The 14,880-nt window shown below is 34.1% G+C and overlaps 1 protein-coding gene across 1 annotated transcript in view; it reads left to right on the forward strand.

Moving 5' to 3' along the window:
- Positions 1-802: 802 nt before the first annotated feature.
- LOC126409233 (disease resistance protein Roq1-like) overlaps positions 803-14,880 on the forward strand; it is a 40,588-nt gene continuing 26,510 nt past the window's right edge. The window contains exons 1-2 of the mRNA XM_050075258.1: positions 803-834; positions 2,567-2,838. Coding sequence (XP_049931215.1) covers positions 803-834; positions 2,567-2,838 — 304 coding nt within the window. The remainder of the gene's footprint in view (positions 835-2,566; positions 2,839-14,880) is intronic.

Consider the following 14,880-nt stretch of genomic DNA (forward strand, 5'->3'; position numbering starts at 1 on the left):
TGAAGTGAAGCGCAAAAGCAATGTTATGCCTCACTTATTTTGCATATAAAATAACGTTATCATGTCTGTCTCTTTCTTTACATTCTAATAAATTATCATAATACTATATATATAGCATTGGTGATGATTTGTGGTGTCTTTTTTGGCTTCTTCATTTCTCCACATTCAAGATTGAATAAATTAAAGCAACCCCCAGACGAGAAGACATGCAAAAATTGAGGAGAAAAATGGAGGCTTATTTGTAAAAATGTATGTGAAGTAGGAGTCTCAAATGAAAATTCTAAAAACTAAAAAGGATAAATGGCTTATGCCAAGAGGGAATGATGCATCATGCCCTCTTGATGGATTGTCTAAAATAAATCTCTAACTTATTGTTACACTTGTTAGATTTGTAACAAGTGAGACGGATGGTCATAGCTGCTAACACGTAAGTATTTCTTTCGAGATGCTTCCAATTATCTCAGACTTTAGAAGATTTGAATCCTTGTTTACTTTATACCTCAAATTTAAAGATGTCAAGTGGGAGGGGAGGGAAGTTGACCTGAGATCTATGTATTAGAAGATGTAAAGTTTAAACTATAGTATTGTCGTTGTATCATTTACACACAAGAATTGAGTTGACTCAAAAGGCAAAGCGAAGCTGGTCATGTTTGGGACCTGTGAAAATGCTGGTCTTTAGTTCAATTTACATGGGTGTTATGATTATGCGTCTTAAGTGGTTGAACATGGTAGCTAAGTTTAAGGGTGCAGTTCTGTCATAGTTGAAGCTGATGCAGTTCATGACCCCTAAGAGGGCGGGGGCATGGAGAGGCTTTTGGGCCTCTTTTCAGGAAGGTAAGTTGCTAAGTACCTCCCACTCAATCAAAGGAAAAAAACATAAGGATTTCATTTTTTTAAAAAAATCACTCATTCAAGCATACCTCTCATTATGTGTAGGTAGACAGTTGTAAGTGAAAATTATGAATGCCAGCATTTGTGAACAAATGGAAATGGGCAAATCAAAAGGTTAACAAGCTTGGCCTTTGAGCGGGCCATTAAAGACTTAGTGAGTTAAGTGCACTGGTTTGTGCATGTAACACATATATGGCAAAAAGAAAACATGGTAAGGGTTGCAGTGTTGTGGAAATTATCTAAAAAAATATATTTTTTTATACTTTTAATTTCTTTCAGTTTTTCTATCTCTATAAAAAGCTTTTTTATTAACCAGGAGTATTTTTGTAATGATCTATATTAGCGCATGAAAATTCCATGCACTGTGTGGTGTACGTAACCAACTTTGGTCGAAGACAATTTTTTTTAAAGGAAATGTGGAGGCACAGATTTAGATTTTGTAATCAGTAATTGAAAACAGAAGTTTATATTTGCTAAAATAAAATAAGATGAAGGCATACATGCCTTCACTGGATATAGCAATGCTGTTTTTTTTATTAGTAATGAAAACGTGGTGAAGGATTGGAAAGGTTGCATAATCGGAATCTTTCAATATTGACAAATGGTTTGTTAATCAGACAGAATGGATGTGGGTTGGTGTGCCTTGCAGTGTGCATGGAAACATATACAATATTGGAACATGTTGCGTCAGATTGTTGGGCCCTTACAAGAAAATTTCCCCTCTATGTTTCCTTGTTTTTTTTTAGAGGTGTTTCGCAACATGTGTTTGATGAATTTGCATTAATAATTAGAATAGTTTTCATGAAACACTATTTTTTATGTCTCATTAAACTATCACAATCTTTCCAATATATTTATGAAATACTAAACTAGCGTTTATGAAGCCAAACATGTCTTATGGGGCTTTCCTTTTACTCTAATTTTATCATTAAAAGTAAATCTGTGTTAAGGGGCTGTTTGGTAGTTTCAGACATCCAAACATTTTCTTTCTATTATGTTCAATCTACATTGCTTAAAATTTGCTTTGTGAATGAGGTGTAGTATGTTCTGTGGGGAGCCAAGGTCCCATATGGGTGACCTTGATAGATTTTTTATTTGGTACTAGAATAGAATAAGGACATAAGGTTGCCAGAAAGGGCGTGTATCAATGGTTATGGTAGGGTGATATCAACAGTCATGTGTGGCTATCAAATTTGGGGTTTTTAAAACTCCATGTATAATGTTTGATGTTTTGGAAATGTATAGTATAAAACATAGTGTTCTTCTTATCTAACACTGCTTGATGGATAGCATAATGCAAAGAACATAAATGCCTTTTTTGGACACTCTAGGAATGGGATATGACAAACTTTATTTGCCTGCCTTAGCCCGTGTTATGCATTTCATAAAAATAGCACACGCAAAACATGAAATGCTGCTTCTTTGCTAGGAAGCCAAATCAGCATTTGGTAAGAGGAACATTGGGTTCTCTTTGGTCATGTCTTCCATCAACTAATGAAGGATTTCTTGCAGCAAGATGTCCTCCTCAAATTTTTGAGGAAATTTTCTGCCAAACAAAATGTTAATAGAGGAATTAGAGGAAACAAGGAGGCAGGGGAAGGGGTGGAGCCATTAACTCCTTCACCCTCTTCACCAAGTGTGGTGGATCTGAGTCTGAAGTGTTTCTCAGCTTCAGGGGCGAAGACACCAGAAAGTGTTTCATTGGACATCTTTATGAGGAACTCGAGGAGAATGGTATTTCCACCATCATAGACAGCAGAAAGTTGGAAAAGGGGGAGGATATCGAGAAACTATTTGAATACATAGAGAGGTCCAAGATCTTTGTCCTCGTCTTATCCAAATGCTTTGCAGAATCGAAATGGTGCTTGAAAGAGGTGACCAAAAGTGTGGAGTGTGGGAAGGAGATAATGCCGGCCTTGGCATGGAAACTTCCGGTGCTCGAAATAGGTGAACTGGCCCTTCAAATCTGCATTTAAGAATTTTCAATCCAACAAGAAGCAAGACCAAGCGGAGGTGAGGAAATGGAGGAAAGCACTGAAGAAAGTCAGAAATCTCTCTGGCTTCAATTTGATCAGGGACATGAATGGTTATATGTCTTTGTCTCTCTCTCTCTCTTGCTCTTTCTCTAGAATAATTAAAATTTAATGAGATCTCTCTTTCTGCTTGTGTTGTCCCTACGTCATGTTCGGCTAGTATTTAGATATTTTTCCATTAAAATCATTATCTTATCATCTATATTAATCTAACACATTGTCTACTATTGAAGTTTCTCAAATTCATCTTCCAGTTACTTGCTTTACTTAATTAACCGGGACATATCCTTGAAGCTACTACTAGTTAAAAGTGAGAAAATTTAAGACGTGATTTTGTGTTGAGGCTACTATATAGATATAAATATATATTGGCCGATTGGTCAATTAGTTGGTGGGTCACTTGGTTCAACTTTTTTTTTCTTTGGCATAAAAATATATAATATATCGTTCTATAAGACATAGTTTCCTTGAAATATAAATCATAAATTGTTCACCTTTTTGGAAAATTCATTTTTATAAGTAACAGCTCATTAACCATGTAAAGAAATTAAAAAAATTTTCATAATCAATGCATGTAACACACACACACCCGTACATATCTAAAATATTTTGGAATATATATTTTTATATATATTCCAAAATATTTTATATATTAGTTTCATTTCTTTAATTTTTCACGGCAGTAAAAAAAACATAAAAGCTTTAAAGCTACTAAACTAGCTTAGAGTCTTTTATTGATAATTCTAGTACTTCACAAGGTATGACATTATTTTTCCATTAAAATATAAATTATAAATTGTTCAACTTTTTGAAAAATTTATTTATAAGTAAAACATCATTAACAAGTGTGTAAAAAAATTATGAGACCTGTTTTCCAAATGAATAAGAAGAAAATTTATAAAATAATTCGTTTGAACTGTGAAAATTTCTTTGTATGAATTCTTTAACCCTTGCAGCCGGTATATTGTGAACCGATAATTTTTTAGTGATTTCATTGGTTGATTACCCACAATCTACATAAATGTTGTTTAATAAATCTCTTTTTTTTTCTGTCTGATGTACATATTGGTAGGTACGAGATCCATAAATATTCATTTTAGTTGTTGATATTTCCAAGATGGATGGGTGAGAAAATTACCCAACCACATGAAAAATCTACAGTTAATTTTCATTCTTGTTTTAACTTTTTTAATCCTCCTGATGCTTCTTGTATTAACTGAAATCCTAATTGGACAATGCGAACTGAGTTATTAGCCGATTGAGCGATTTAGTAGGGAGTTCACAAGCTTTCACATCTTTTTTTCCTTGGCATAAAATTGTGAATTATATATCATTCAAGTACTTCACAGGGGATGGCATAATTTTTTCGTAAAAATATTTTGAAAATTTTATTTTATAAGTAACACCTTGTTAACCTTGTAACACAATTAATTAAATGTCTCATGATCAATGAACATAATATATATATATATATATATATATATATATATACAGGAAATCTGGTGAGCCTTTTCTGCCTCTGAAAAATAGCTCTCCATGAGTTAGAGAAAGTTTGGAAAGTACACATTGGTGATCTACTCAATAAAGCAACTAACTGACCAATGATACATATCTGATACTAGTGAAAATCCATTGTCCAACCTTCCCAGTCAGATTGAACATCTTCATAAACTTCTTGAATATGTGAATGAGGTACAGGAAGACAGTTAGTCAAGATTACCCAAGCCTCCATGAGACAGGTAGACACAATGTAAGAACATTAGCAATCTCAGTCAATTGACAAGCTGCAAATGGAAAAGAAAGCAAGAATTCAGAAGACATGTAGATTATTCTACCGTCTGATTTTTTTTTAAAGCAAAAGTACTGAATGTGACTAAAAGATTGTTTCGTCACTATTGGAAACATGGAACAATCGGTTTTTTTGTTTACAATTACAAAAGAATTATACATACCATGTGAATTCTTGCTTCCCTTTCCATTTTCAGCTTTCCAATGGATTGAGAAGATCCACCACTGTCTTATTGTTAATGTTCTTACATTGTATATAATTTCTTGTCTCATGAATTCTAGGGTGCAGCTAGCCAACTGTTTTCCCGAAGTCTACATCAAGTGAAGCACAAAAGCCATGTTATGCCTTATTTATTTTGCTTATAACCTTATCATGTCTGTCTCCCTCTTTACATTTTACTAGGTCACCTTTTCGAGATGAAAAGCATTATATATACATACATATATATATATATATATATACATATATATATATATACATACATATATTCTGGCTGACTGCTCTAGTTAGTTTGCTAGTCCTTGTTAAATGTGCTCATGATTACTCCAAGTTCTTCAAAAGCGCGCGAACCAAGGCTTAATTTTTCAGTCTTGCAATTTTGTTATAGTTTTCGTATTATCCTTTTCTGGAATTTGACATAGAATTAGAATTGAATGGACTGTTTCAAATTTTGAAATTAATTTCTTCATTTTATTCACATTATTTAATCTTATGAATGTGAGCTGTAACCATTGATCATTTGTAAGATTTTCTCACCATCACTCAAAAGTTGAAGCTAGGGCTGGCACATAATGATCCACATTGCAAAGTGTAAAGAATCAATCATGTGATTTTTCTTAACCAAAGGACCTAAAATTTATTTCTAACATCTTCGAGAGTCTGCCGGCAGCCATGCATTGGAACTTTTCTTTACAAAATCATACACTTGTCCACATGGTATGGATGGTGAAGGGAACCATTTCCGTGTCCCAATCAATATGCAACAGTGATATTGCTATGGAAGAATTTGATGGACACTGTCCCACCGAACGAAACGGAAGCTTTGAGTTGCAGCCAATTCATTGAACATACATTTTGACAATATAAGGGCCGCAGCAAGCTATCTGTTATTGTTTTCAGGAAAGGAAAGAGAGCAGATTGTTGTCCACACACAAAATTTAAAGCTTATGAGTGCCAAAGGGAGGAACAAGAGGGAAGGCCTTAATAGGAAAACATCAAGCGAAATAGACACACCAATACCTCTCTCTCCCTCTCCTAAGAGAAGAAGATGATGGAAATTGACGTTATTTAATTCAGTATTGGAGTTGGATGGACTAATATTCAATTATATGGGGCAGCTTCATGAGACCTGGGTAGCTGTCTCTTTATATATTTAGTGTTTCATGGAAAAATAAAATCTTCTGCGTGTTTGCTGCTGCCCATGCAAAATGAACTCATGAACTGCACAAAAACTAGGAGTCACTAATCAGTGGAAGGTTGCAGGGGGCAGGTTTGGTGTGGAAGCCACTATGTACCTCCCATTTGACTTGGGATCCGATTGTGTTCCATGCTGAGAATATGTGCCACCACATGGAAGAACAGCCTGGGTAAGAGTTGATGATCCACGGGCTTTTGCGAGCTTTGTATCTGGCTCTTATCATATTCAAGCAAAGGGAATCATTTTGCAGGGCTTTGCAAATCAAAGCTGCAAGAGATGCATGGTTAAAGTCAGTTAGCCTCCTTAAACCTATCTTACCTTTCTCTTTCGAGAGGCAAAGGTGGGGCATCTGACCGGATGGCTATTGCGGCAAATTTCATTGTCTCCCTCAATGAAATTATCACATGTCCATGCCCGTTCAATTTTTTGAAGGATGGAAGGTGGGATCTTAAAGACAAGCCCTTATATGGCCTCACGTAAAACAGAGTTCTAGCGACCCATCACTCTTGGGAAACATGCCTTTCTCCTCTTGTCTTCCAGCTGGACAATGCTAAAATCTAAAATTTTAGACTGTGACACAAATATTAATATTAAAATCTAAAATTTCTATTACTGATATCAAATACATTATGACAGAAGCTTTTTTACTTATGCATATAGGTTCCAAATTTGAATCATTTGCTACACCAATGCTAGAACCATATCACCCATTGTGTACGTCTATGTCATCTTTGTTTTTAAATGATGTTGGCAGTCAGGTTTTTTGGCCAACTCTATTCTCTCAAATAAAGCACAAGCACATATTAGGAAAACTTAGATACAAATACTCGAAATTTGGAAAGTGCAATTGGTAGGGGTAAATGATAAGTGGCCTTCGATGTAAACAACAATATTGGAACCTGAAATTGTCATTCTTTTCATGGTTGCATCGAAAATGTATACAACGATATTGAAACGTAAAATTGCCATTCTTGTTTTATGCATCGAAACTTGTGTTTTTTTTACTTATGCACATAACGTTGCCTGAAACATTATTTTTCAATATCTTTCTGCTCACATATATTTTTTTCTATAAATTTGATTGTTGAAGCTGGAGAAATCCAAGTATCATACAGAGCTTGCAAATGTATGGTATTCATTTATTGATTAATTGTTTTTAGTATTACATGTTTCTGTTGTTGTTTAATGATTACAATTCGTTTTCTACTTGATAAGAGATAATAAATTAAAAAGTGAAAGTTATTTAAATGAGGTACGTGGCCTTTATGCTTCACTTGGTTTAGACTTCTAGAAGACAGTTAGTCAAGATTACCCAAGCCTCCATGAGACAGGTATAAAGAATGTAAGAACAATAGCAATAACACACTAGTGGGTCTTCTCAGTCCATTGTGAAGCAGAAAATGGAAAAGGAAGCAAGAATTCAGAAGGCATGTAGATTAATTCTATTCTACAGTAGGCATTTTTTGTAAGCAAAAGTATTGATTGTGACATGGGATCACGTAGCTGGAAGGCATTGTTTCATCGGCATTGGAACCATGGAACAATCAGTACTTTTCCTTACAATTACAATAGAATTATGCATAACTTCCTTCCTTTGCCATTTTTAACTTGTCAAAGGATGGACAAGGACCCACCAGTGGCTTAGTGCTAATGTTGTTATATTGTGTATAATTCCGGTCTCATGGAGTCTTGGGTGCAGCTGAATAGCCGTTTTCCCAAAGTCCAAGCCATGTGAAGCACAAAACCTATGCATGTTATACCTCATTTATTTTCAGTATAAACTCTATCATGTACGTCGCTCCTTTACCATCTACTAAATCACCTTTTGAGAAGAAAATGCAAAATATATATATATATATATATATATATACACACACACACACACACACAATCAGATTGCTAAAAACTGGAAACCTGACATTAAAAGGCAATCGCAATTAATAGCATTGTTGACCATTTATTGTGTTTTTTTTTATTTTTTTACCTCCACATACGAGAGTGAATAAAATGAAGCCACCACCACATGAGCAGATATACAAAAGTTTAGGAGAAAAATCGAGGCTCATTTATAGGAATATATCCGAAGTTATGGGGCTCAAATGAAAATTGTAAAAAGTAAAGTGGATAAATGGATGATGCGCTGCATGGGCTCCCACATGGTGCTCAATAATTTACACTCTCAAGAATGAGCAATGGTACGGGCACAGGTACTCACCATCGGAAAAATATCAGGAATCTTTTTTTCCTCAATTTTTACTTTATTTATCCACTTACTCATTTTTTAGAAATATTTGCTAGTGGAAGATCCGGACATGAGTTCTAGTGGACCCACTATGACAAACCCATTCCCTACCCAAGAAAGAACTGAATAAAGTAAATGTGGTATCCAGACAATCTTCAGCAACACAAACAAGCTTTATGTTTTATCTCTTTTTTTAAAATTTTTTTGAAGAGTTGTTTAGCAATTGGAACATGAGTGTTATCAAGTTGTATTAAACTTTAGGATAGATTCATGAAACACTACCTTCATGATACACTTCTTATCCTATATTTATTTTTTTCATATCTGATTTTTCACATGATAGGTTTTGAAAATAACCAAACACATCAAAACTCTTGAGATAGTATCACTCTCATTTAAATTCATCAATCCTTCTGCACTAATGATTCCCAAAGGCAATATGGCCTCATGTAAAACAGAGTTTCAAAGACCAATCACTCTTGTCCAACAGATAGTATGTAACCTATTCTTGATTGAAGTTTGAAACTATTAATAGATCAATCTGGTTAAGTAATTCATATCTCACGATTATGGAAGTTGATATCAAGTTTCATGACTGATCCCATTTTAGAAATACAGGATTTGAATCTAGGTCCAAATGTGATTACAAGGAGCACCTAAAAGAAATGGATTTAAGTAATTGAAAATGTAATGCATATGATATATATTCAAGAAATTCAATAGCTTCTTTCTTTCATTAACTGAAATCCTAACTTTTCTTCTTGAAAGAAGCATGGATGGAGCCATGATATATTTAACTGCAGTATATATTGATCGAATATGAGGACTTTGAAACTGACTTATTGGCTGATCAGTCAATTGGTTTCTAGATCACAAGGTACGACAATAGTTTTTTTCATCTTTGACATAAATAATATAAATAATAATAATCATTATAGTACTTCACCTGATCTAACATAATTTATTCTTGAAAATATAAATCATAAATTGATCACCTTTTTGAGAATTTTATTTTATAAGTAAAACATGTAACAAAATTAATTAAATGTCTCATGGTCAAAGCATTCATTGCCGCATGCTTTTTTACTTGTGCGTATTGCTTCTAAATTTGAATAATTTTCTGCACTAGTGCAAGAACTATATCACCCATTGTATAGTTCTATAACATCTAGTTTTTACTTGTGTGTATAGCTTCCAAATTTTTACTTATGTGTGTAATGTTGATATATTGAAACCTGAGTTTCTTTACTAATGCATATAATGTTGCCTGAAACATTATTTTACATTATCTTTCCTACTCACATATGTTCTTTCTATAAATTTGATTTTTGAAGGACAATTCCTAGTATTATACTGAGCTAGCTAAGGGTTTGATAAGGGTGATCTCAAGGTCTAATACTGTTTTGCAAATGGGCGGTAGTAGGGAGTATCTCGAGTCTCAAAAACAAGTTTAGTAAAACCATGCTCTTTATCAAATCCAAAACCATTTATTTTAAAATTTTCAACTTCATAAAGTTCTTGAATATGTGAATGAGGTACGTGGCCTTTGTTCTTCACTTAGTTTGGACTTCGAAAAGATAGCTAGTCAGGATTACCCAAATCTCCGTGAGACAGTAGGCACAATGTAAGAACATTAGCAATAACACATAGGTCTTTTTCAGTGCATTGAGAAGCTTGAAAATGGAAAATAAAGCATCAATTCAGAAGGCTTGTAGATTAATTGTATTCCACTGTCCACATTTTTTTCTAAACAAAAATACTGATTGTGACTTGGGATCATGTAACTGAAAGAGCTGAAAGACATCTTTTCCTTGCAATTAGAACCATGGGACTTGTTCTTGCAGTAGCGATGAAGAAATCAGTACTTTTGCTTGCAATTAAAATAGAATTATACATGCCTTCTGAATTCTTGCTTCTTTTCCCATTTTCAGATTCCCAATGGATTGACAAAGAGCCACCATTGTATTATTGCTAATATTTTTACATTGTGTATAATTGCCTGTCTCATGGAGTTTCGGTTGCAGCTAACTAACCGTCTTCCATAACTCCAAACCAAGTGAAGCACAAAAGCCTTGTTATACCTCATTTATTTTGCATATAACCTTATCATGTCTGTCTCCATCTTTACCTTCTACTAAATCAACTTTTTGAGAAGAAAAATCAGAATATATATATATATATATATATATATATATATATATATATATATATATATATATATATAGAGAGAGAGAGAGAGAGAGAGAGAGAGAGAGAGAGAGTCGGATGGCTAAAATTGGAAAGTTGTCATTAAAAGACAATCACAACTAATACCATTGGTGATGATTTATGTTGTCTTTTTTGACTTCATCCATGCATGTTGATATACAAAAGCTTAGGAGAAAAATGGAGATTTATTTATTGGAATATATCCAAAATTACGAAGCTGAAATGAATAGTCTGAAAAGTAAAGAGGATAAACAGATTATGCCAAGAGAAAATGATGCGGTGCATGGTCTCCCACAATGGTGCTCAATGATGTCCACTCTCAAGTACCCGACCCGATCATCGTGGGTCCCAATGTACCTCCCTCTCCCCAGAGAAGAAGAAGATGGGGATTGATGTGAGCATCTCATTTACCTGCATTCCACCAGAGATGAGTGGATGAACTGCATGGAAAGCTAGCAGTCAGTAGTCGGTGGTGTTTTAATAAGCACGGGTACCAGGAATGAGAACCTGAATTAAGAAAGTGGCCTGCAGATTCCTATAATAAAGCCTTCATTATATTTGATTCTAAGATTTAAAAGATCAGAACTGGTTTGTTTCTTGGCAGACCAACGCCATAATGATCATCAGAGGTGTACTTTTGCATCATATTTTATTCTGATATGAAATTTCAGCTGCAAGTTTATATATCTCGATGAATGGTTGTCTTTATGAGCATTGATGGTGCACCATTTTGTGGTGAGCAATGATGGAGACAGGCGACAGTTTTTTTGTAGTACAAAGAGTTGTTCGGAATGGAAACTAGTTGCTTCTCAGTCCCATCTTGTTTGTTGCGATAATGCCCATTAGAACAGAAATGTGGATGGTTGTAGGTGGAGAGATTATGAACACCAACATTTGTGTTCAAATAGAAACAAGCAGTGGTCCACTAGTCATTAGGTTTCAATAGTTTACGCGAGTGATCAAGTATCTCAACTTAATTAGTGTGTAGTTTCTCCAATTGTGATGACAAATTAAAAGGTTATGACACTGCCCTTTGAGAGCGCCATTGTAGACGTGATTTGTTCAAAATGAAATTTGAAGGCACGTAATTGGAATTCTCAACCTATATTTTGAAACGGAAGTACATATTTGCTAAAATAAAATGAGATGTAAGATATGGTGAAGATTATTAGAATAATGGATCATACCGATTATTCCTATCCAGTCATTGCTTGACACACCCTAAATGTTGTCTATGAAGGTGTACATGGCTTCCCTAGATATAACAAGACTGTTCTCTTTTAGTTATTTCAATAATGAAAAATGGTTCAATAATCAGCCAGATTGGATTTGGATTGGTATAAATGCAGTGTGCTCTAGGCCAAATGCATGTCACATCATATTGTTGGGCCCTCATACACCCCTTTATGGGATTCTTTTTATTTTTTCAACAGTATGCAATAGTTTTTTAAATAGATTCATGAAATACTAAATCAGTGTTCATGTTGCCAAACACCCCTTTATGGGATTCTGTTTACACTAGTTTTGTCGTTGCTCTTTGTTTTTAAAGTAAAACTGTGTTAAGGGGATTTTTGGTCCTTTTGGACATGCGAGCATTCTTTTTCTATTATGCCCAATCTACCTTGCTTAAAAATTGGTTTTTGAAAGATTTAAAGCATGATGGGTGGGGAATCAAGGTCCCATCAAGGTCAAATGACTGAAAATTATGGACGCACATATGACAGGTGAACTTGGCAGATTTTTGTATTCAAAGTTTATAATAAGTTTATGACGTGTCCAGAAAGGGAGCGTACAAATGGCTATCATAGGGTGGTATCATGGGAAATGTATGGCCATCAAATTTGGGCTTCTTTAAAATGCATATAATCCTCAAAAATACATGTTTTGAGAGTATTGCATGTGATCCTTAATCGGATATTTCTTTTTCTCTTTTATTAGGAGACTTTAATAAGATCTGTAAATTACATCGAATAAATTGGCATCGCTATAAAAAATAAATCATTGCAATAGGTTATGAAAATTACCCAACCACATAAAAATTTTGAGCTAATTTCACTCTTATTTTTATTTCTTTCATCCTCATGATGCTTCTTGTTTTAACAAAAATCCTGACTTCCCTTTGTAAAACAAGCTTAGATGGAGCCATGATACATGTAACTGCAGTATATATTGTTTGCCCATGAGGACTATGAGAAGTAATTTATTGGATGGTTGATCGATTTAGTTGGTAGTTCACAAGGTTCCACAGAGTTTTTTTTCTTCGGCGTAAAAACAAATTATATATTATTCTAGTACTTCACAAGGAATGACATATTTTTTTTGTAAAAATATAAATGGTACACTGTTCACCTTTTTGAAAAAAATAATTATAAGTAACACCTTGTTAACCACATAACACAATTAATTAAATGTCAGATGATCATTTATATATATAAATTTAAAAATATTCTGCATATTGGTTTCATTTCTTAAATTTTTGTGGTAGTAAAAAAAATAAAAGCTTCAAAGATACTAAACAGGCTTAGAGTCTTTGATATGATTAAAAATTTAAGTGTTTTATCTTGCCAAATTAAATTTATAACAATATACGGTTCATGCGTATGTAAGTACGTAAAAAAATTGTAAGAGTTTTTTTTCTAATGAACTAGAAGAAAAATTTGATAAAAAAAATTGTTTAAACCGTATAAATTTATTTTCATTAATTCTTTTACCCATGTAGTAGGTCGACTGCAAGTCTGTGAACCGACAATTTTTTAGTGACTTGAACGTTCTACATGGAATTAGATTCACCTACATATACGATTCAAATTCAATATATATGTAAGAGTACTAAGAAATTTGACACGGAATTATATTTGGATTCTAGTTTCAAATGTAGAAATTTGATTGCACTTTTTAACACTCTGTTCTTGTGTTTTGTCAAGAATATATTCTAATTATTTTGACCATGATCAATGAAATTTGGCTTGATTCTTGTAAGTTTTGTACTCTTCTTTCTATATCAGTCCACTTAACTTAGAGGTACTACCTAGGTTGTGTTTGTGAACCAGAAAAACGAGATCCTCACATAATCTGTAAAACCTCATACTCATGCTGCACCTGGTAACATATGACCCAATTGAGACATGTAATTGGATTGAGAAAAAAAAGATTTGCTCGAGAAAGAAGCATAGCTTTGAGATCCTTACTACTGCTGAATTGCTACTAAAATCCACTTCTTGTCTAAATAGTAAACCCTATGCAATATGGATTTCCGATCCCAAATGGCTGCCTCAAATATGAGATCCGGTTGTTGGATATACCCTAAAATTCAAAGTTCTAACAAATGGTAGATCTAAGATATTTGGATTTCAAATCTTCGAGAATGTCAAAATTAGTAGATGTCATGCCTGAAGGAGGAGTGGTCGGACAGATCCAAACGAGAATCTCGGATGGGACCCCTCCTGCCAATGTTGGATGGGCATTTGGTTGAGGGTTTGCTGACTGGAAAAGAGAGGCATTGTTTGCATGACACAAGCTATTTGAGAAGCCCCAAATCCTAAAAGATCGAATCTAAGATCCATGGATTTGAAATCACCTTCGATCTCCAATGCAACCAAATGTTGCCTAAATGTTTCTCAATGGCATCATAGTCATTCATTTGGTTGGTGATGCATCAATTTAGTAGTTGGGATGAGGGGTGGAGTTGGAGTTTTTTATGATGGGGCCAAACTATAGTTTCAAAATTTTAACGGAAATGTAGTTCACTTTTAAAATTTTTGTTGAAAGTATTAAAGAATAATGATTTTGAGATGTTTCTATCAATTGCATAACTTGACCTTTTTTTTTATCTTTGATTCCAGTTTTGTTCTAAGTGTCCAGGTGGCCTTCACTTTCTTCAAAGAGATGCTCTCTAAACTGGTTGGTTCATTTAGTGATGTTAAGGAGTCACAAAAGTTTTCTTTTTACTATTTAATTTTTCTTAAAAAGAATGATTTTTTCATTAATCATGTAAACAATTCATTATCAACAAAATCTACATAAATGTTGCATCATGCCCTCTTGTAGGATTGTCTAAAATAAATCTCTGAGGGGATGATATATGGATTATGCAAGAGGGGATAAATGGTTTATGCCAAGAGGATAAATGGCTTATGCCAAGAGGGGATGATGCATCATGCCCTCTTGTAGGATTGTCTAAAATAAATCTCTGAGGGGATGATATATGGATTATGCAAGAGGGGATAAATGGTTTATGCCAAGAGGATAAATGGCTTATGCCAAGAGGGGATGATGCATCATGCCCTCTTGTAGGGTTGTT

This window comes from Nymphaea colorata, chromosome 14 (assembly GCF_008831285.2).
Source record: "Nymphaea colorata isolate Beijing-Zhang1983 chromosome 14, ASM883128v2, whole genome shotgun sequence".
NCBI classification, from domain to species: Eukaryota; Viridiplantae; Streptophyta; class Magnoliopsida; order Nymphaeales; family Nymphaeaceae; genus Nymphaea; species Nymphaea colorata.